The sequence below is a fragment of the Sander lucioperca genome, chromosome 4, assembly GCF_008315115.2.
Source record: "Sander lucioperca isolate FBNREF2018 chromosome 4, SLUC_FBN_1.2, whole genome shotgun sequence".
Taxonomy (NCBI): Eukaryota; Metazoa; Chordata; class Actinopteri; order Perciformes; family Percidae; genus Sander; species Sander lucioperca.
The window spans coordinates 35,892,092-35,914,364 of record NC_050176.1 but is presented as its reverse complement, the minus strand read 5'-3'; the positions used below and the strand labels follow the sequence as shown (position 1 = coordinate 35,914,364).

Here is a 22,273-nt window from a genome sequence, read left to right as displayed (position 1 = left end):
GCGCAAACAGTGTGAACGCTGCAGCATGACGGGGCACTTCTCTGAAGTGAGTATAGCATCCTGTTTTATTAGTTTGGAATGTAATAAGAGCACATTTGAGTCTAATGCAGGCATTTAGGAATAAAGCCAAACTTACCTTCACCACATGGCCAAATATATATTGACACCTACCTATATGTGATTGTTGAACATCTCATTTCATAACCCATGGGCATTAATCTGCTGCTGCAACAGCCTGAACTCTTTTGCGAAGAGAGGGATTTGCTCCCTTCAGCCACAAGAACAACAGTGGGGCCAGGCTATGGTGTTGGGTGATATGGCCAGTTCATCCCAAAGGTGTTGGATGGGGTTGTAGTCAGTGCTCTGTGCAGATCAGTCAAGTTCCTCAACACCAAGAAAAACGTTTTTATGGACCTCAGTTGGTGCACAGAAGCATTGTCATGTTTAGATAGGAAAGGGACTTCCGAAAATGTTCCCACAAAGTTGGCCATATGGTCTATTTGACACAAAGAAATCCTTGCGCGCGTCTTTCAAATATCTCGAGAACCGTTCATCCGATCTACTTTACACTTGGCGGGTGTATTTCTGGTTACCTAATGACGCAGTATCTCAGTTTTGGTGCAGTTTTGACACTCTCTCATAACGGGCCTGATGGGTGGCGCATGTTGCACCGCCATGAGTCCATGAGGCAAATGTCTGTGATTACTTCATATTTTAATTGTGTCTGCAACGTAACCAGTAAAATTTCTTGTCAGGTAAATAGTAGTACAATGTTTTCCTCTGAAGTAGAAGTACACAGTAAGTCAGTGGTATACAGTGTGGTTGCACATTAAGTGCTTTGGGGTCCTTCTGTGAGTCATTTTGGGGGATAATGGTTCTGGTGAAAGCTACAAGCAGCAATACCACAGGCCAAACAATCGTCCCGGGCACTGTACTAGTAGTAAAAAGAAGGGAATGAAGTATTTCAGGAGTAAGTAAGTTTTGAATTCAATCAACTTCATGCTACTGTTTGAGCGAGCACAGCCAGTGTGTGCAGGGGGCTTCGGCTTTTAGTAAGAATAAAGAACAATTAGTGCTGAATGTAAACATGATGAAGCACCAACCACCTTTATAACAGAAATACTGTATGCTGTATGTACTTTTATTTCCTCTCCATTGCCCCCTCTTTTCTCCCCCCTTTCCTTCTCTTTCCTACTTTTTCTTACCTCTCTCCCCCACTTTTTCTCTCAGAAATAATGAGTGACCAGGGGTCAGCGCACGCTGGTGTTCACATTAATTGATACACTTCAGCAATTACAGCTTAGTTATGTCTCTACTATGCCGCATATTCCAGCTGTGTGTGTGTGTGTGCTAGCACTGAAGGGTGAATCTAATGACCATCAATGACAATTATCTCACCGCAACGTTCATTACCTTGCCCATTTACGCTAATGCCATAGAATGGCATGTAAGAGATTGCCTGTGTCTCCCCCACCTCACTCTCTCGCTCTTTGCCAGTCAGTCATGTACTGTGCTCTGTGTAATGGATGAGTAACCAGGTGAACACCAGAGGGAGAGGGGAGACCAGGACACACACCGTCTTTCTCTCTTTCTCGTCCTCTCTCTCGTCCATTCTTTCTCTGCTCTTCCCCTGATCCTCATGTTCATCTTGTTCTTCCTCTCTCTTCTGCATATTGTTTTCAACAGCAAACAGAATTGCAAAGTTGTGGTATTGTAATTACCCTTTTCTTGAAACGCATAACTTTTTTTTCTTACACCCACAAATTATACTGTATGTGTTAGTGTGTGTGTTTGAGAGAGAAAGAGAGTCAGGTCTCTGTCCCCTGGGCCTTTCTGTGTCTCTCATTAAAGACAGACGGTTGACGGAGCGCGAGTGTGTCGCTCGCCTCGCCTGTCGCCCTCGACAACAACACACTACCCCGGCGGTCTGGAGGGAGAGAGCAAACGGGGGGGAGCTGGTGTGGGTATGGTGGGGGGTTGTTGAAGAAAAGAAAGCTAGATGAGAGGTGGAGGAGAATACAGCTACCGAAATTCATTTTTGCCCATCTCGGTATTCAAATCTAAACAGCTCAGATTAAGCCAGAAATGCCCAGCATTCTTTACAGGCTTAAAAATCCGGATTTGAACAAGCACTTGTACATACTCACTTTTTAATGTGACAAGATTTTGCATATTATGCACATTTGTATAGGAACTTGTTTAGTGTATGCAAGAGAAAACTAAATGTAGCCTTTCTCACAGGACAGGCTTAAATCTTGCTCTCATTCTCTCTCTGTCTCTCTCACTCAGTAGGTGTGTAAGTAGATAAATCTTGTTGCCTGCGGCGACTGCGGCATTTTCAATTTCCCAGTGGGAAGTGGCGGCGGTTGGGGAAGGATGTCGGAACGCTTAAGGAACAGCGTGGCGAAGCCCCGGAGATAATGCTTTAGCCACAGTGGGACAAAACAACTGACTGCCTTACTTACTGACTGTTTGAGTGACTGACTGCAGAGAGACACATGGAAGGAAATCAGGGTTTAGTGAGAGATAGAGGAATAGACTTAAAGAGTCAGACAGGCAAACAAATGACACCATGGCCTTGTTTTTCCAGTTTCCTTTTGGCTTTCTCTATGTCCTCTCTTTGTTAGTCAGAATCTGCCTAAATCCCATTAATATCCTCTATGTATATATGTGTATCTCTCAAAAAAAAAATACACATACATTCTGCAGGTTGTTTTTAGGCATTTTTTAATTTCCCTCTTTTTAATCTGCTTTATTGCTTTTATGTGCACCATAAAAGTGTGTATATTTGTCTGTATATTTGATGACCATATTAAGTGTTTTTTTCTCTCTCCTCAGGCTTGTCCAGAGATCTGGAGACAGTATCACAACACAGTGAGTATCTTACCACAAAACCAACACTGGCAGCAAACTTCACACGTCTATGTTTTTGTTGGTGAGCTTGAGCAGGGAATGATCAGTCTGTAGACACAGATGAATGCTAGATGGCGCTGTCGTATATGAATACTGTGCCTGCAAAATTAAGAGGTCAATAAAAGATCCTTGTATTTTGGTTGAACATATAAATTGGTATACATTTGCCAAGTAGAAAGGTGCAGTTTATAACTGGTGGATGAAGCGTTGACTTTAAGTATACAAGGGTGCATAGGGTGTCTAAAAGTTTCTTCCACATGCTCTGTTCACTCTCAAACCTAAAGAAATTAAAGTCATTTTGAGCCTTGTATATTAGCATTTGGACATTATTGATCAGGACTGTGAATACTGTAACTTCTCAGTTATGACAGATATTTAATAGGTGGCAGAGAAAACTGAAATTATTAAATCAACATGCAGTAAATGTTGTTTTTCTTTGTCTTAGTGGAGGAGCAAATGCCCTTTTCTTTATACTACGTACTGATAGTATGGTAACTTTAGTATGTGAAAGGTTTGAGGATTTACTAACGTGGTTAGATATAATACAGAGCCAATCCCTACACTATTAAATTACCCCATTAGTATTTCCTAATTATTATGTCCAAAGAAAGAAACAGGTCAAGGGTCTTTTTCTATACAATGTGGTGGAGACACTGGCAAAGTCTAATGTTACAACCTGGCTGGGGAGGGACGCAACATAAAGGAGGATACAAATTTAGGTCTAACCGTATATATAACTATAAATCGAGGAATCTCTGTGCGCGTGTGTGTGTCCTGCATGCTCAGTACAGCAGTGGGGTGGAGAGTTGCTACATACTGTACCTAGAAGGCTCGTTGATTGCGATTCACAGGCTCTGCTAGGAACCCCGGCCTCCTGGGTGAAAGTCCTGTGTTGTTTGACCCATCCGCCACCCCAACCTGCCTCCTTACACGTGGATTTTCTGTCTTTAATACTACTCCTTTACTGTTGTCGCTTTTCATACTAAGTAATCTTATAGCGCCGTGGTTGAGCTGCTGCTATGCTCGGCCCGTCCTATACGTGGATGTATTAGGTCCCATACGGACGCTAAGGAGTGCCTTTTGCGTCAGTATCTGACACTGAGAGCCACTGACCAAGCGTCAGTATTTGACGACTGGTACACAAACACATGTTAGATGAACGCTCTCCAGCACGTTGTTTTGTTGCCGGGGGTTGCGCACATTTCTCCGGCCGTTCTGCACGCTGTAGCGGAGTTAATTGGGAGCTTCCTGAAACGGAGAGAACAATGCCAGGTACACAGAACACTTTATAGGTCATTACACTAAAGTATATCTCCCTGATAAAGTATGTATTTAGCATGCAGGGTCACCTCAGCTTTTATGTGAAAGCTCCTTTATATATACCATAAGGTTTATAATAATAATACTATGTTAAAGTGTATTTGTTTTAAGTGTATACAGTGTACTAACAGTTTGTACCCAACCTGTGTCAAATCTAGCAAAATCCCAGTGGACGTAGGAGTTCTGTTCAGAGTCCCAATTAAAAGCAGAGAAATGTAAAAGAACAAGGTGGTGGAGGAGGGGGTGGTTGAGTGGATGACTAAGCCAGCAGCACACTCACCCTGCCCCACTTACAGCCGGGGACAGTTCTTAAATCTTTTTCATGCAGAACCTGCCTCATCAGAATAGAAATATTTTAAATCATACTGTACAGAATATGCCTTAACCAATAGTATATCCAACAATATTAATTTATGAACTCTGCAAGGGAGACTTTTTAATTATTCACTCAGTGTTTAAATATACAGAATATGGTCTACTTACACAAAAAAAACACAAAAAAAACTGGAGATTGTGCATTAGTGGGTATATGCTGCATTTATCAAACCAAACTGATAACACCAGGGTCTTGGGTGATGACCCTCACATCACTTTCTCCTTATGCTTTCGGCAGTATCTTTCAATGTCTATCAAAATCAACCAAACAAATTTGAGCAATGTGATAGGAACTTGATAATTTGTACTTTAGCATGTGAATGTTCCAAAAAAACACCAGAAAGAAAGTATTTTCCATGAGCATTGCAAAGGCTAAGGTGTCACACGATCACTCAGAATCAATAAGTCAGTTGTGACTGGTATTGACCTTGCCCTGTAGCAGATGAGTGAACCATGGAGGAAAAATAGCATCTGAAAAGATTAAGGAAGTGCCCTGAGTGATGGGAACCTTGACTTTTTTGGCTTTATTTTCAACCTAAGTGCACATGTGACGTGTGTGTGCGCGTGCGTGAGTGTGTGCATAAACAATGTGTCAAAGAGTAGAAAACTGTGTGACAGTCACATGGGCCATGTCAGTGGGGATGCATTTGCTTATTTGTGAGTGCGTGTGTTTATCCCAAATCTGAAAAGATAACGTGTGTGTGTGTGTATCTATCTGAGCGAGGGGGTGATATAGACCTCAGCCTAAGAGAAAAGAGCAGCTTGTTTGTCAATTAAAAGACGTGATAAAGCATGAAATGGGCTGCCAACGCCACTCGGGACGAGGGAGTGAGAGAGAGAGGGAAGAAGAGTGTGTGTTTGCATATATCTTGGCGTGCACTTCATGTGTGTGTGTATGTGTTGGGGGAGGTCTGTCACTCTCCTCTATGGAGATTAATTAGCATGGGCTGTCTAATGAAAAGGCAGCATCGTTAGCGCTAGTGTAGCACGGCGGGAGAGACGGAGGAAGGAGGGGGGACAGGGAACAGAGAAGTTCCAGGGGAGACGCTGGCAGACAGGATGGGAGTTAAGTTAAATACTTGCTCATGTGTTGGCGTGGAAAGCTATATGTTTTATTGTAGAGTTTTACTTTGATCCACAGAAGAGAGGAAATATGCTGATGAAAGGGCACCAGAAACATTCTTGGGTCGCCTAGCAAGATGACGAAACCACCTTTTTCTGTGTGTTTCTGCGTGTGTTTGCGTGTGACGGTGTGCTTTAACGGGTGGAGGATTGTGACCCAGGTCTAATTGAAGTATTTAAACCATTTAAGCACTGGGAACAGAAGGTCGTTACAGATCCAAACTGGCATGGGGGTTAGGGGCTCGCACAGACACAAACACACCCTAACACACATACACAGGGCTCCTTCTGTTTAAGACAGCCTCATTTTATTCATGATGCTGCTTATGACCCTGAACTCCCGTGTGTGTGTGTGTGTGTGTGTGTGTGTGTGTGTGTGTGTGTGTGTGTGTGTGTGTGTGTTTTTTGCTATGGGAGATGTGACTCTGTCACCTTCCGCTGGGCTCAGCCAGGTGTGAAAAGGCATTCTGTCAGACCTCCCTGCTACTGGGTCCATTTATCCTTCGTGTGTGTGTGCTGGGTCCGTTTATCTTCTGTGAGTCTATGTGTTGTCTGCCTGCACCTGGCCCTCAACTAACAAACTCCTCCAAACCACACAGTATAGACCACAAAGCCCCAGGGTATTTACTGAGAAAGTAAGATACTGACACACATGGGCACACAAATACCCCCCCCCCCCCACACACACACACACACACACACACACACACACACACACACACACTTCTACAAATATATATAGAGTAGTAAATGGGGTAAAAAGCTATCCACACAACATTTTCATCTGGTCTGTGTCATATGGTTTTGACACATTTTTAGCAGTAATACCACAAAAAGATTTGCTTGGAAGAACAGGTTTACTTCAACAACTCTTTCTCAGTCTCTCTTTCACTCACCCACTCAAACGCCTACACCCTGGTCTTACTTGCTTTTGCATACAGCTTTACAGCGTGGGGTCCTTTTCCTGCAGACCTCATCTGCCTACCTCCTTACATCTTGGTTTTCTTATCTTTCTCTATAAGTACTGTACATGCAAACTATAATTTACCTCAAAATACCCTGCCATTGGTATGATGTTTAATGCACTATAGCTGTTTTTTTTTTGGGGTGGAAATGTGTAATTTATGTTTTGATGTACATATTTTTACCAGCTAACCTCATCGGCTTATGTTGTTAGCGTTTTCATCATTTCCAAGAACGCCTTTCAACAAGCCCAAAAGAACAGGTGTGAACTTGCGACTTTAAGTCTAACGTGGGTGTGTGCATTGCATCATATTAGTGCAAAATGGAGACTGCAGAGAGAAGTCATGGGTCATGCCAGAATACTATATTAATTGTTGGTGTTTAGCTCAAAATGTTTTTTTTCTTCCTAAACACTATTGAAACGGCATTGAAAATGTGAGAGTGATATCATGTTGACTACATTAAACTAATCAATAACGAATATACAAAAATACTCAGAAATGTAGCTTAGTGCTGCATCCAACAATTATTTTCATTATTGATGAATCTGTCAATAATGGAAATTCTCAATAAATCGTTTTGCCTATAACATGTCAGAACTTTGTGAAAAATGCCCACCTCAAGTTCCCAATGTCCAAGGTTCAAATTGGTTTTGTTGTCCAACAATCAGTCCTTAGTCCAAAGGTATTCAATTAACAATTAAATAAAACTGAGAAAATCAGCAAATTCTGAGGCTGAAACCACGATTGTCATTTCTGCTTGACAAAATGCTTTAAACAATTAATAGATTATCAAAAAATAGTTTTTTATTCATTTTCAGTATGCCACACAGTGTATTTGAACAAGTGGTGGTGTTTTGGGGAGATATTTTTGACGAAGGATGTAAAAGCAAAGAGAACCACTTTTATCATTACCAGCAGGCAACAACACAGTAAAGAGAAAGAAGACGAGGACAGAGAGAGAGAGAAACAGAAATGGGAAGACAAGAATAGAGGAGTACAGTGAAGTGGTAATAGATGGATGGAGAACCGTCAGTAAAGGCAGTGCAAGTTGAGCGGCCTGTTGTCCATACACAGGCTGCATTAATGCATGTCAAGATAATTTATAGATGTGTGCATTTAATCATACAACACACACAAGTCACAGTGACTTGTTCCTCCTGTTAGTGTTGTCAGGACCTTGCTGTGCTGGGTTAAGACCAGAGCACCACCTTATGGCTGCTGCAGGATGTGTAGGCTCTCTCTGTAATCAGCAAGGATATTTGAAGTTAGAATTGACCTCCTTTTCATTTTTAAAACTCAAAAGTCATATCCTAATCAATAATCAACTGTGCCTTTTTGCTATATTTCTGCCAGCTGAATGTGGTGTATCAGAGTGGGAAAGGGGTCAATGTGACATTAGATTCAACATGATTCACCTACATGGGAAAATTGTACTCTGTATGGACCAGAGACAGAGAGGGAAAGACAGCTGGAGAGGGGGAGAGAGGTGTGTTGTAAGATATTCACAAGGTGGGGAGGAGAGAGAGGGAGAGAAACGACCAGGGGGGGAGTGTATTAAAATGGGTGAAAGAGACAGGAGAGTGAATCTGACACACAGCAGCTGATTGGTACAGGTATATCAGTGTGTGAGCATTGATTGGCCTCTCTAGATACTAGTGGTGACACCTGTGTGTGTGTGTGTGTTTATTGATCGGTACCTCTGCCTACGGTGGTGTGTGTGCATCGAGCGGATTCTCTCCTCAAGGTTGTGTGTGTGTGTGTGTGTGTGTGTGTGTGTGTGTGTGTGTGTGTGTGTGTGTGTGTGTGTGTTTGGGTGGGTGGGTGGGTGGGTGGGTGGATCTTTTCCTCAGGGACAGGTGTGTGTGTGTGTGTCAGTGACTCTCGGGGAGCCGGTGAAAAACAGTCTGTGACCTTTTTGTTCACCACAGAAATTAAGCCGTTTTAACTCCTCTCCCTTTGGTATCCCCCTTCCTCACCTCACTGCCCTTTTTTCCCCTTTTTCATTAGTATGTTTCATGTTTTATACCTTTTTGTCTCACCGTCTTTCTCCAGAAGGTTCTCTGCTGTATGCTTGATTCACACATGCCTTTGTTAGCCCAAGGTTAGGACGTTTGCCCCTTAAAATCCACCTCTTTGTGGAAAAGAAAATACATTTACATTTCTATAAGGGGGCAGGGGGGCAGAGAATTAAAATGACTTTTTAACAAAGTCGGCCTCTTAAGTTTGTCCATGTCAAATTAAAGCTCATACTGGGCTTCAAAATATTTGTTCTAATATTTGTTGTAATTCAAAAAGCTCATTTCTTTTTCTTGCATTTTGTTGGTTGAACTAGATAATTGTTCATAGATACAACATTAGGTTAGTTCAAAATCCTTTGCCTTGTCAATTGTGTGTGCAGCAACCTTAGCATACTCATCCTATGGTTTAAAATGTACAATCCTCAGATAATGAAACTTGAAAATAGGTTTAAAAGATTTAAAAAGACACATTTGTTCAAACCCCATTTCATTTTACTTCATTCTTTGAAAATATTGAAGTTGTTTTATATGTTAAAATGATGTACTTCAATCATATTGTGTACTTATTAGGGTTAGAAATTGGTGGTTCTATTGCTTCAATGATGTGAGAATATAGAGCAATTGGATTAATTTTTGGTCTGAGACAAATATTTATTTTATTATGGGATTATGTTACATATAAGGAACTAGAAACAAACAGTGTAGTCACAGATATGATGTTAGTCATTAAATGTAGTTAAATGTTCAAGCTGAAGCTGAAAGTGTTCATCCTCCCCAGTGACCTAGTCAGGTCAAAGCCTAGACCTTCTCCGGATACATTTCAAAACAGTTTTCTCTCTACAGACATATTATATATATATATTATAAAGAATTAAAGTGTTTGTTTAGACTGTTTTATTTTGTTAAATACAAGTTAACAAATATGACAGAGTGCATCTTTTCCACCAGTCTCACTTCAGCAGTTGAAATTGGCCACAGGTGAGGTTGTTGTAGGACCTTCTCAGCATGCAGTGTTAGAGCGCCCTTTAGTGGTCAAACAGAGAACTGCACTGGTGAAGAGAGGAAGTTCTGGATCAGATTTACTCCCTTGTGGAGTTTATTTGTTGTGCAGTTTGTTATGAACATACATGGTAACTGTACAGTTGCAGGAAGCGTGTATGGTTTGTTAGCTGCTCCAGTTTCACACTGAAGTTCTTGTTTGTTTTTTTTGTTGATTTAAAGAAGTTTCATCCCTCTGTCCTTCCTCAGAATAACCACAGTGGTGTAAATTTAGAAAGTGACAGACTATAGTGGATTTAAAGTGATGTGCTACTTATATAAATCAATCATTATGAGGCACATACACACATAAATTCTTTCCATGTGCTGGGAAACGATTATTTGCACAAAAATACCTCACACTGCTGTTTTTATTCCCAATATATTGTTTTTCCTTCTACATGGACATGACGTTTCAACCACAAATGATCTTCAGTCCATGTAGAACAAAATAAAAGTGGCATTATTATTTCAATAAAAGAACGAAATAGACAACAAACGCCACATGCTATATCGACAGAAATAAGTGAATTGACAAAATTACACAATGCATGTAGCAGGGACAGGGAATGTGAAGTAAACATGTGACTTTGTAGTCACAATATGATAGACACATTGTTGGAGAGAGAAATACAAAAATCAGCAACATTTTTATAAAACTCCCATATCAGTGTTTGTCATGAAGGCAGTCTGTGGTGACTGATAACTCTGTGTTGAGACCCACACCCACTCCACCCATTTTTTCTGACAAAACCTCACATAATAGTTGAACCTCACAGATGACCTATAATTCAAAGAGTAATGAGCAATACCACTCATAACCCTTCTGTTCTTTCTGCTGAACTTGAAATGGCAGGTTTAATTTTCTACCTTTATTTCACTTCTCGTTCTATCATTCCCTCTGTCTGGCTGACCTCTTTTTTCCATTCCTCTTACAAGAATGGGCTCAATTCAAACAGTGCTCTGTAAAAATCCTTTAAATCCACATCTATTCAGTGAGCTGTTTTTGCTGTCTCATCATTGTACAGTACAGCCCCTCCAGTCTTCTCACCTCCGCCATGTCAAAAGGCTCTCGACTCTTTATTCTCCCTCAGACTGAGACACTGACAGCACAGGAGGCAGGGGAGGGTACATTTGTAAAAGGAAATGGTTTTTGTATTCAATCTAGTTCCATTAACAACGAGCAGCCATCAGGGCAAAAAAAGTCCTGCAGGTTTTGAGTCATTTGGGTGGTACAGTTCATGAAGGAGAAGTGTAGTGCAGAGCATGGCACTTAATGACAGTTAATTGGTACTCAGAACGGAGAACTAAATGAAAGCGAATAAACTAGAGATGAACAATTACTTTTAACAATCAGCAACAATTTTAATGCTCAATAAAAAAAAGAAATCATGCATAAATGGCAAATATTTGCTGGCATCAGCTTCTTAAATGTGTTTTTCTGACATTTAATTGACCAAACGATTAGTCTGCAGATTATTTCCTTGACTGATTAATTAATCAATGATGAAAGTAATCATTATAATAAATCATTGTTTAGTAAAAATGTAACAAACTGCAGCAATGATAAAAACAAGAGTATTAAAGGAAAAAAAGAGGTAAAAAATAAATAAATAGAAACATAAAATCCACAGATCAAACCTCACATACAGTCTGTCTTCCTTTATATGCTTCATTGGGGAGTTTTGGGACAGGTGTCTTCACACATACTACAGAATGTACATGCAAAACCATAGGAATGTATACACACATGCACACACACTCACTCTCTGACACAGACACACACACACACACACACACACACACACACACACACACACACACACACAGGTGCAGTGTTATCAGAGGTCTTGCAGGCTTTGCAGGTCTTTGTGCCTCTCCGCTTAACTGGATTGTGTGTGTGTGTGTGTGTGTGTGTGTGTGTGTGTGTGTGTGTGTGTGTGTTTTGTTGGCTCAGATATAAAATCAGGGTTTAACATCCTGACCAGGGCATAAGAGTCCATCTGTATATAGTATGTCTAAATCATGTCTCTCATGTACATATGTGTCTCTGTCTAATTGTTAGGGATAAAGTGAATACCATATTCCCACTTATCACACTGGCAACAAAAAAAGAAGCCTCTGAACTCAGCAGTGGTGCTAAGAATTGAACCAATACACAATTGCTTAGCTTGTATCCTCTGTTCCGCCTTCCACAGTGTGACCAGATTACCTCCAGTCGCTTCCCCAAAAGGGGTGTTTTCCTCCATAGGTGGCAACCCACTGCCATTCATCCCTGCATCACATTATCATTACATTCCAGGAGCATTTTTTCTCTGAAGAGAAAATCAGGACTCCTACTGATTGTCTTCAGACTGATTGACTGACTGACGGGAGGAGATAGGAAGAGCCTCTGGGAATTACACTGTGAGTGTGAGTCCTCACAGGGCGCGGGGTTAGGGCTTCGGTCTGAGTCTTTGTGAACTGGCAGACACAAAGGGGCCAGGAATCACATCTGGTTATTTGGAGGACCCCCCTCCTCTCCCTCCTCCATAGACTCCCTAACGGCGCACATGCACACCTCCACCTTGAACAGTCTCCTAAGAACGATTTATTTTTCTCGTTCCGTTTCATGAGTAAGAGCAAACACTATAATCAAATTCTTTACAAGTTTGGACATTGCACGTTGCATGTTACAATTCCCAAATTAAGTATACATGGATTGATGGTTCTGTAGTTAATTTGTTGTGTTCTCCTTGAAAAGATGTTCACCTTATAGCCATTTCACAACTGTCTAATTAACCCTACCTGTTAACCTAATATGTACATACTGGCATGTTGCACACACCACAAGGGTCTGTTTGTTTTGGTATGAGCCCAGTAGTCTTGTGTTGAATTGTGAGGCTGTTTTCTATGATAAAGCATGCAGAGTCGGTCCCCTGTGGGTCCAGTAACATATGCAAACCTCTCCCCATTGCTGCAATAACATATGCAAAACAGCGCCACTGGCCCAGGCCCCCACACTCCCACCACCCATTTCTCTTCAGATCCCACCCCTTCTTTTACACACACACACACACACACACACACACACACACACACAAAAGCCTGTTTGCTTCTCGGATTGTGTTTGATAACTGTGTGTGTGTTCCTTCAGATTGTAGTCTGTAACAGTCGAAGCTTTGTGTTGGCCAAAGGATTATCACAGCTTTGCCACCAGCAGCTAAGGCAAGGAGCAGAGGAGAGCTGGGCTTAGAGAGACACAGTGTATGTGTCAGGACAACTGTGGGAAAGTGTGTGTGTGTGTGTGTGTGTGCGCGCGCGCGCTCGCTCGCTCATGTGTCCGTGGGCATGCATGAGAGGCTACGGATGGCTGGTTGTCTGTGTCCACCCAGCGAAGCCCTTAGGACCTTCTCAAACACCCTCCTATACACACTCACACACATCAGTCAGTCCTCTTCCAGCTTCAGTCTCCTTTCTGTCTGACTGGCAAAGTGTCTCTGAACAGCTCCAGAAGCTCTTCATGTCATATCAGCTGAAAGTGGATCAGACTCAGATCTCTCCTGCTGTCTCTGCACTCAGGGGGCCGTTGGTTAAAAAGACGTTTTTAATGCAGCCTCCCATGCTGGGAATTGTCTGTCAAGCAAGTTTATGAATAGTGAGGTTAGCTTCTTTTTGGAAAGCAGGAAATGTGTAGATGTAAGTGATATGATTTGGATATGGTTTCATAAACAGCATACACATAATTGAAAAACATACACAAAAAAGAAAAACAATCCACAAAAATATATAAAGAAATAAATTAAAATTAAAAAAAATAATTGTAAAGCATGTAACAAAGAGAAGGTGCTATGTAGAAATTAAAGCATGACACAGGATAATAACCCTAAAAGTTAATATAACAATAATTTCCCCAGTAGTTCCTGCTTGCCCCATATGCAGCGGTTTACAAAGGGACAAAAATGAAAACTGTAATTACTTTCCAAAAGTCCTAATGGTAACAAATTTGCTTTTTAAGTAAGTGCGTGTATTATGTATTTGCATATGTAAGTAATATTACTTTCACTTACATAATCACAGAGTATTTGTTTTTCCTTTTTTTTTTTATTGTTACTTCTGTCACTTTTTGTGTGTACAAACAAGTGCAACACTATGAATTCCTTCCAGGAAAGACTGTCCGAAGTGGCATCCTATATCAGAATCAGCAGCTCATTTAGATGATGACGTATTACATTTCAAAGCTCCTTTATGGAGTCAACAACTGTTAAAACCAACTGCTGTAAATATGCAGTAAAGTAATGCATGGCTTTGCAACAGCAGAGCCGGTTTCTCTTCTCGGCTTTAATTAGAAACAGATTTTGGTGGATATTTAAGGAGAAACAACTGCCTTGTTTTTCCATTTTGAAAATCTGTATCAACAGGAACAGTTCATATGGATGTATGACCCAAACAAATGCTTGTTGAACAGCACTACCATCATAGTTCTGACTCAACTACAATTAGTGATTAGATTTGTCAGCCTAGTCTGCTTTTCATTGTGATCCTGAAATGTCACCTCTGGCTTTTACAAATAACAACACACAACTAATATTAGGTTAGTGCCAAGAGAGTCGAAGCTAAACCTCAAAGATTAAGCGTATTTTAAGAACCATCTAGAAATATGCCTGTGTCATATTGACTTTTACTGCACAGCCAGACTCTCTAGGACTCCTCTCCAAACCCCTCACAAAGAAAGAGAAAGACACCAAACTGATATGATCCCACGGGCCCTCGCCCTGTTAGCAATTTAGATGCCCCGATAGGACGCGCCAGATGAAAACAGAGAGCAGGAATAAGAGAGGGATGAGGGTTTATCCAGTTAATTAATATTGTATGAGGCAGACAACTCCTCACACGCATAGACGCACATTCACGCCAGTTTTTCAGACAACTATCACAGGTTGATGGGAGAAAAGGAGGGGATTTCATTTCTTCTTTTTTTTTTCCCCTCTCTCATGCTTTCATTCACTCTGTATATGTGCTGGATCAGAGTACGTGGAGATAACACAAGCCCAAGGTCAGGGAGGGAGACCTGCAGCCAATTTACATGAAAGATGAATGGGAAGAGGGACAGGAAGGGTGGAGGTTGGGGTCTGATCTCCTTAGGGTGCACATGTGTGTGTTTGTTTGTGCTTGTGTGTATGTGTGTGCGCTCGTTCACAAGAGGTCTGTGATCTCCTGGCCTTTGTGATGGAGATGGGCCCGGCCGGCCTGACCCGATAATGACGCGACGCTCTAATAACATTCATCCTTTCTGCCGCAAAACTACTCAAGCGGAAAAGAGAGAGGGGGAGAGAAAGGGGGGGGGGGGACAAGTGTGAGGGGTAGATGTGGGGATGGAGGGGTGTGTACGGAGGAGAGAGGGGCGCAGGAGGAAGAGAGAGGAGAAGAAAAGGAGGGGAGGTTAGCCAAGCTACGTTTAAGAAATGACATGGGGCAGAAATCATTTGTAATCTCGGAATCAGGGTTGAGAGAGGAAGGAGGGGGCACCTTAGATGAGTGTGAAGCTGTGTGTGTGTGTGTGTGTGTGTGTGTGTGTGTGTGTGTGTGTGTGTGTGTGTTTTTTTTAGAGAATGGCGTAGGAGTGTGTGTGTGTGTAACATTAGCAGTAAATGCACTGTGCCTGTGTCTCCTCTCTCTCTCTTTATCAGTGTATATTTGCTGTGAGCACTGGAGCATGGAAGGCTTTCAGAACACTGGCCCATAGGGGACGGGAATCCTGTGTCCAACACACACACACACACACACACACACACACACACACACACACACACACACACACACACACACACGGTTTGTGTGACGGTTACTTATCATACAGGGTCATTACAGGCCTCTAACTATAGCCTCAGTAATCACTGGTTTATATCAGCACCCAATATTCACTGTACAATACACAGCAGCTCATATCAATAGAGAGCATGGGAATGAAAAAAGGGAGAATGGGAGACAAACGGAAGATTGAACAACCAAGTTTTTTATAGAGACAAAAATATTTAGTTTTCTTGTAACAAACTCATTTCATTTTCTCTGTCTGTACTTAGACTAAGGAAGGTCCTCCTGGAAAGCAGCAACGAAAAGAACACCGGAGTCGACACCATCCCTCCTGCTACAACTGCTCCAGGAAAGGACACTATGGCCATGTGAGTAACTTACCCTGTCTTGTTTTTTATTTAACTGCCTTTAACTTCATGTGTAGGTATTTAGCATGCTTTTTTATTCAGGTCTCAAAGCCAAAAGGCATCAATTTTTCCTCTCAAGTTTTCATTTTCCTATGCATGTCTTCCAACTGTTTCCAAAATCAGCATTGTGGTGGCCTAAGGGTTTGAAACACTGACTAATAAATCGCAAAGTCCCCTGTTAGAGTTTAGCAGGCTACCTTTATTGCATGCCGTCCCTCCTCTCTTTCTTCCCCAATCTCTTGTTCTGTCTACCATACACTTTTAAAAAAAAAGAGGCAAATATTGGCCAACCGAGCACATCCGCTTTATCCGATTATTTGTGTGTGTGTGTGTGTGTGTGTGTACATGCTGTCATGCATTTGTGTGTTTTCTTCAGGCATGTAAACTGCAGAGGATGTTCAATGGGACATATCCCAGCACCCCATTCATTAACCACTATGACACTGCAAAGGACATCAAATGCAGACAAGACTGGATAATGTCGAAGGCTAAAGGTAAGTCACTCACAGAAACACGCAGACACAAACATCCGTTCTTCTTTGTTATGACTGCACTTATCACTTCTCTCTTATATGTGGCCTTTAAGCACTATAATGGGCTGACATGCTTGTGGAATAAGTATTCAAATTCTTTACTTAAGTAAAAGTACCAATACATTAATGTAAACCTACTCCATTGCAACCGCTGCATTTAAAATTTTGTGAGCACAATGAACTTAAAGTATACAAAGTAAAAGTACTTGTACTTCAGTAAGTGACATATTTGGCATTCTGCGGTGAGGTGGAGGAGGATACCGTTTGGTATTTTAGGCTAGTCATTAGATGATTAATGGGAGAGAAAAGAAGAAAAAACAAAGCTCTTCTGCACAAATTGCATTGTATTGATTTCTTTTTTACTCTTCTCTAATCTTTGCTTTCTTGTGAACTATTAGTTATGTGTACCTCTTTGGGCCTCAAACTGTTATTTTAATGAAACCATGTGAGAAGTTTAGAGGGGATGTGTCTCTTTGGTGAAACTGCTAACAACTCAAAGACATCTGAAACATGACAAAGAGCCCCAAGTAAACACTGCTTCTTTTTAAGAGGTCCAAAGACGGATAGGTTTGAAACTACTGGTTGTATCTTTAACAATGCTTTATATTTTTATAAAATGATCATATGTTTTATGTAAAATCTATATCTGAAAAGTAACAGCTATCAGATACATGTAGTGCAGTAAAAAGTACATGTTTCCAACTGAAATGTAGTGGAATAGAAGTATAAAGTAGCATAGTACAGTACTGAGTGAATGTATTTAGTGTATTTAGTTACTTTCCACCTTAGGGGTCTAACAGTACACAAAAGTCATATTTTGATACAGAATAGGCTTTGGTTTGATAGGGTTTCAGTAAAGTGGGAAAACAAAAGATTAGATTTTCTTTCTTTTATTTTGAAAATTAACTAAGCATTGCCTTGTGTGCCACAATTCTTACAGTTGAATTCCCTCAAACAATTGTATATGGTCAATAAGTAATTGTAATGGATAAACAAAAAATAAAACATATGGTAGTGATCCTCTAATTAAATTACAACATAGCAGAGCTCCAGCACTTTCAGAAAAACTTAAACCCTGTGTTCTCCATGACTGACACACTTACACTTTTTGTTTGCATTAAAGGACAATTCCGGCGCAAAACGAACCTAGGGGTTATTAACAGATGTGTACCCACTCTGTCGTTCTCTGGGACATGTTTTCATGCTAATCGAATGAGTTTGGAGCTTGAAAGACGCTAGCGCGGACAGCTGATTAGCTTACTACGCTAGTATTCGGGGCACAGGGAACGTAAAAACAAATCGCTATTTATACAACTAAAAAGGCTCAAAATATCACCAAACTTCAACGGTAGCATAATGAGGGTCCCTAAATGTTAACCGAAGCATTGACAACTTTGTAAGTGTACAGACAGTTTATTGAAAAGATAGATTATAAAGACACTCGCGTTCATGTTTACATGCTGCCGCCGTCTTGGAAACCAGTCATGACTTAGAGCTGGCGATGCAAACTAAAATCAAAAGCAATTTGCTCAATGTATCTGAAATAATCGCACTCTGCATAACTTGTCTAGTGTACTTAGTCCCTCCGGTCTGGGTCGCCGAAAAAGTTTCAAGTACAGCCCTGTTTATCAGAGGGGGGAAATCTTCAGACTGTACAAAACACTGCATCTCTTGGGCATCGCGACGCAACAGGTCCCACTCCGTGCAACACAGACACTCCTGTTCGGTGGCCATAGCTTCACAATGTCCGCAGGTAGAGTTTTCCCGAAGTACGAGGCTGTGTTGCGGCATTGACTACCGGTAGCTCTCTCTCTCGTAGCCCTTTCACGGAGCTCCCGCAGCTCTTCGTTCAATAAACTGTTTGTACACTTACAAAGTTCTCAATGCTTCAGTTAACATGTTGGGACCCTCATTATACTACCGTTGAAGTTTGGTGATATTTTGAGCCTTTTTAGTGGTATAAATAGCGATTTGTTTTTACGTTCCCTGTGCCCCGAATACTAGCGTTGTAAGCTAATCAGCGGTCCGCGCTAGCGTCTTTCAAGCTCCAAACTCATTCAATTAGCATGAAAACATGTCCCAGAGAACGACAGAGTGGGTACACATCTGTTAATAACCCCTAGGTTTGTTTTGCGCCGGAATTGTCCTTTAACGTAGCTATATGCAGAGATATAACATTACCTGACTTGGGTTGTATATCGTCATAGCTTTTGTCAAACCTGCCTTTTCATTACAGAAAAAAGACCACATTAGTAATTCACGCCTTTTTGTTTCTGTTTTCCCCAGAACTGAAGAAAAATGGCTTTTTACCTGCCTGTTCTCAGACCCCTCTCACTCCAGGACCGCCAAAGAAGAAACAGAAAATCAGCCATCACAAAAGTAACCCCCGGCCTTACCATACACCTCACCAAAGCCCAAACAAGCCTACCCCCAAATCCAGCCATATCTTTTTTAATGACAACGATGACTTTGGGTCCGCAGCACCCAAAACGAATAACAACAATAAGCACAAACAACAGAAAGGCGCTAGCAATGTGAAACCGTGGAAACCCAAGAGACCAGTGCCCACCGCGAAAGACTCTCACCCACCAACTAAACTCATTTTGGATGAAGCAGATGACTTTCCCAGAGGTGGGGGCAAAGGAGAGGATATAGTGAAGAAGAGGAATAGGTTGAAGAAAACGAAGCAAGTTCCTTTAGCGCAACCAGAAGGACACAGAAAGAGCAGACCAGACCGTCTCTGTTGGACTGTAACTGGAGAGATGCAGGGGTCAGCGTCAAAGCAAGAGAAAGGAAAGCGGAAAAAGAGAAATCGAGCCCGGAAGAGCGCTGACAAAAAGGGTGCTGCACAGATGTACCCAACAGATGAGAACCTGTTTATCATCAAACAGAAGAAGAAACGCAACAGATATTATGAGTCTGTTTGAGATGTAGGTGTCAGGGTCTGCCGGGGCAGTGATCTTCATGACCAATACATATAGTACATATAGTATGTCCTTGTGACATTTAGGGACCTGTCAGACATTCTGTTGACTCAGGTGCTTTATGAGGTGCACAGGCCTTTTTTTAACGGAAGACGTTTTGACATGTCACAGAAGGAAAAGCACAGGTGTAAATAATAAAATTAATGATGGCTGAATTTATCTGCTTCAGGTTCAGGGTCCTGGTATTGCGCATGCTGACTCATTGTCACACTGTCAGGGCGTACTGGGACACTTGGATAGAACAAAGCAATTGTTAGGTTCACAATTTTTGAAATTGTCTGTCTTAAAGGTATAATATGCAGTATTTTACAAAAAATGTATAGACTTATACAAAAATAATCCCTCTCAAACATCACTTGTGACCGACTAGAAGTGTGTGGCAACCCTGCCCTCTGCCTGTTTTGTTTTTTTCCCTTATTTTTCTGTGTGCGGGACGTTTATAGGCGTCTGCTAAGAGCCTTTGGCCCCCACGTGAACATGGAACCCCCAGCCAGTAACCTCGGCATCTCATACCAACGCAAAAGTTTAACCACCACAGACACAAACAGGATGATGCTCTGCATTCACACAAAATCTGGCAATGTGGTACCTTCCCGCAGAGGTGTGCGTGTTTATTTGTGCTCCAGAACGTTACAACCGTGAAACATAACGTTTTATTCTCTCTGTCTCTCTCTCTCTCTCTCTCTCTCTCTCTCTCTCTCTCTCTCTGAACAGTGTGTGTTTACAAACCGTAAGCGATACCTCCTACATGTTATACCTTCAAAGCAATAGTCAGGTGTCCATGTGAACATTAGAACCATTTCTTCTCGCTGTAATACTTCCTCCGGTTCACACTGAGATCCTTTCCTAATACACTCAGTTTAAGTGATGAGCGAATTCACAGTCTTCGTTTTGTATAAAAATGTTTATAACTAATATGGGGCTTCAGCAGTCTGAGTTAGACAAATCAAGTGGATATCTTTCAAAAATCTTTCTTTTTAGTACAAAATCCCCTCTTTTTGTTACAATCTCTCCACGGCAGCTAACCAGTGAAATGCTGACCAGGGAAACAACAGGAGGGAATTTTGTACTTTAAAGAGCGTAACATTGGAAGATATCCACTTGATTTGTCTAACTCAGACAAAAAAACGATACAAACCTACATTGGAAACACTTTTGATTATAACAAGCAACACTTGTTTTAATGTTCATATGGGCAACTAACTATCGTTTTAAGACAAACTTAAAAAAAAAAAAAAAAAAAAAAGTGAAGTTATTCTGTATTAATTAGCTCCACCTGTACTTTTCCTACAAGGACGAGTCAAAATGTCTGCTGTCTCCTGGGGTCAGTGTGAGAATTATAGCCCCTATTCAAACTGTGGCATCATTTTCGCAATGATGTCACTTAATATATATGGAGATAGACAATGAAGAACCCAGTTAAGAGTTCAGTTCAGTCTGTTCACATTAGTTTCTGCACATTGCAAAATTTGAATTGAAAATAGACTTTGCTCTGTGAAGTAGATCATTTCATAGTGCCTCTGCTCTGAACACGTATTCTTAAAGTTGTTGCTGCTGTTTGCAGTTGGAACCAAAGGATGACGGATTTTTTTTAAATACTCTTGAAAATGGTTCTCTTTTATTTAGAACTGAAGATATGCCTTTTTTCTATAACACTCATTAATTCGTTCATCATCTAATTATATTAACATACTGTAAATACCTCTATTGCACATCATGTTTGATTCAATTCTGCAGATAGTCGCCTCACCAGTTCTTTTGTGATCTGGATAGAATGCATCACTGGCATGCAGCCCTGACAGTATTCATTTTAAACCCTCCCTATTTAAATTCAGTTGTACATGGTCTTATTTGTTATGGTTTTAACATGATGAAACCTTATTAACATACCATGAAAGATTATGAGACAGTTCTATGATAACATGAATACTGGCTACCTGAAGCACTTGGAAAATTACAACTTGAATCTGCTCTGTCTGACTCAGTTCTGTGATTCAGGAAGAGAAATCTGTTGCATTAGTTTTGTGCTTCATCTAAGACCTGTTTACACTGGTCCATTCAGTAACTGTTGCATAATTATTCACATTGCATTTATGATGATACATTAAAATAATGTGGTTCCAGTCCCTAAATGTCTCTTTTTTTCCTACCAGATGGTCAAAAGGTATCGGAATGTCAGTCATCGTATCATTACTATTCTCCACAAAGATTTTGTAGCATTATTAACAGTCACTGCTTTCAGTTTCCTAACAAAAACTGAGAAGAAAGACAAGGTGATGCTTCCACAAGTGAGCCATCCTGTTGCTGTAAATAACGTCATAAATATGTGAACTGAAAGAAATTGTACTATCAAGAATACATTGGGAAGTTCTGTGCTGTCAATGCCACCATAATTAAAAACTCAAATAGAAGCAACCTTCAAAGTAATAAAGTACGAAAGAAACTGTCCAAAGTCTGCGTGGGACCCACTGTCCAGGAGCAGCTGTTACAGTACCTGTAATAGCTAAACAAAAGACACAGGAAGATTCAGATTTCAGCAACAATTTCTCACATTTTATATACCACATAAAATGTCAGCAAAGAAGTCCTTATTTTAAGAAACCGTTTCCATAATAGGTTTGCTAAGAAACCCAATGGATTTCTGCTCAAAATGTCCCTGACTATGACCATATACAATTTGAAGTAGTTTCACTGTACGTTACTGCACAGGGACAGTCAAATAATATTGTAACACATGGAAAATGTCCTTTTAAACTCATAAATTAAATAAATGTCAGAGGTTTGCTGAAATTTTCAATGCAATCT

General features: G+C 40.9%; 2 protein-coding genes across 4 annotated transcripts in view; one reads left to right on the top strand and one right to left on the bottom strand.

The window, feature by feature from the left end:
• Positions 1–22,273, bottom strand: part of LOC116036449 (E3 ubiquitin-protein ligase TRIM21-like) — a 139,818-nt gene that overhangs the window by 43,701 nt on the left and 73,844 nt on the right. The gene's annotated exons all lie outside the window — the stretch shown is intronic.
• The window catches only part of zcchc7 (zinc finger, CCHC domain containing 7), a 67,339-nt gene that overhangs the window by 31,126 nt on the left and 13,940 nt on the right, over positions 1–22,273 (top strand). Inside the window, exons 6-10 of one of the 2 annotated variants that reach the window (XR_004102669.2) lie at positions 1–46; positions 2,839–2,874; positions 15,814–15,912; positions 16,328–16,445; positions 18,771–20,132. The exon at positions 1–46 is cut by the window's left edge and continues 125 nt beyond it. Coding sequence is in view for 1 of the 2 variants with exons in the window: in XM_031285805.2 (XP_031141665.1) it covers positions 1–46; positions 2,839–2,874; positions 15,814–15,912; positions 16,328–16,445; positions 18,771–19,411 (940 nt within the window). In the remaining variant the exon portion in view is untranslated. Of the gene's footprint in view, positions 47–2,838; positions 2,875–15,813; positions 15,913–16,327; positions 16,446–18,770; positions 21,595–22,273 lie in introns of those variants that run through there. The other variant, XM_031285805.2, reaches the window with a different exon arrangement.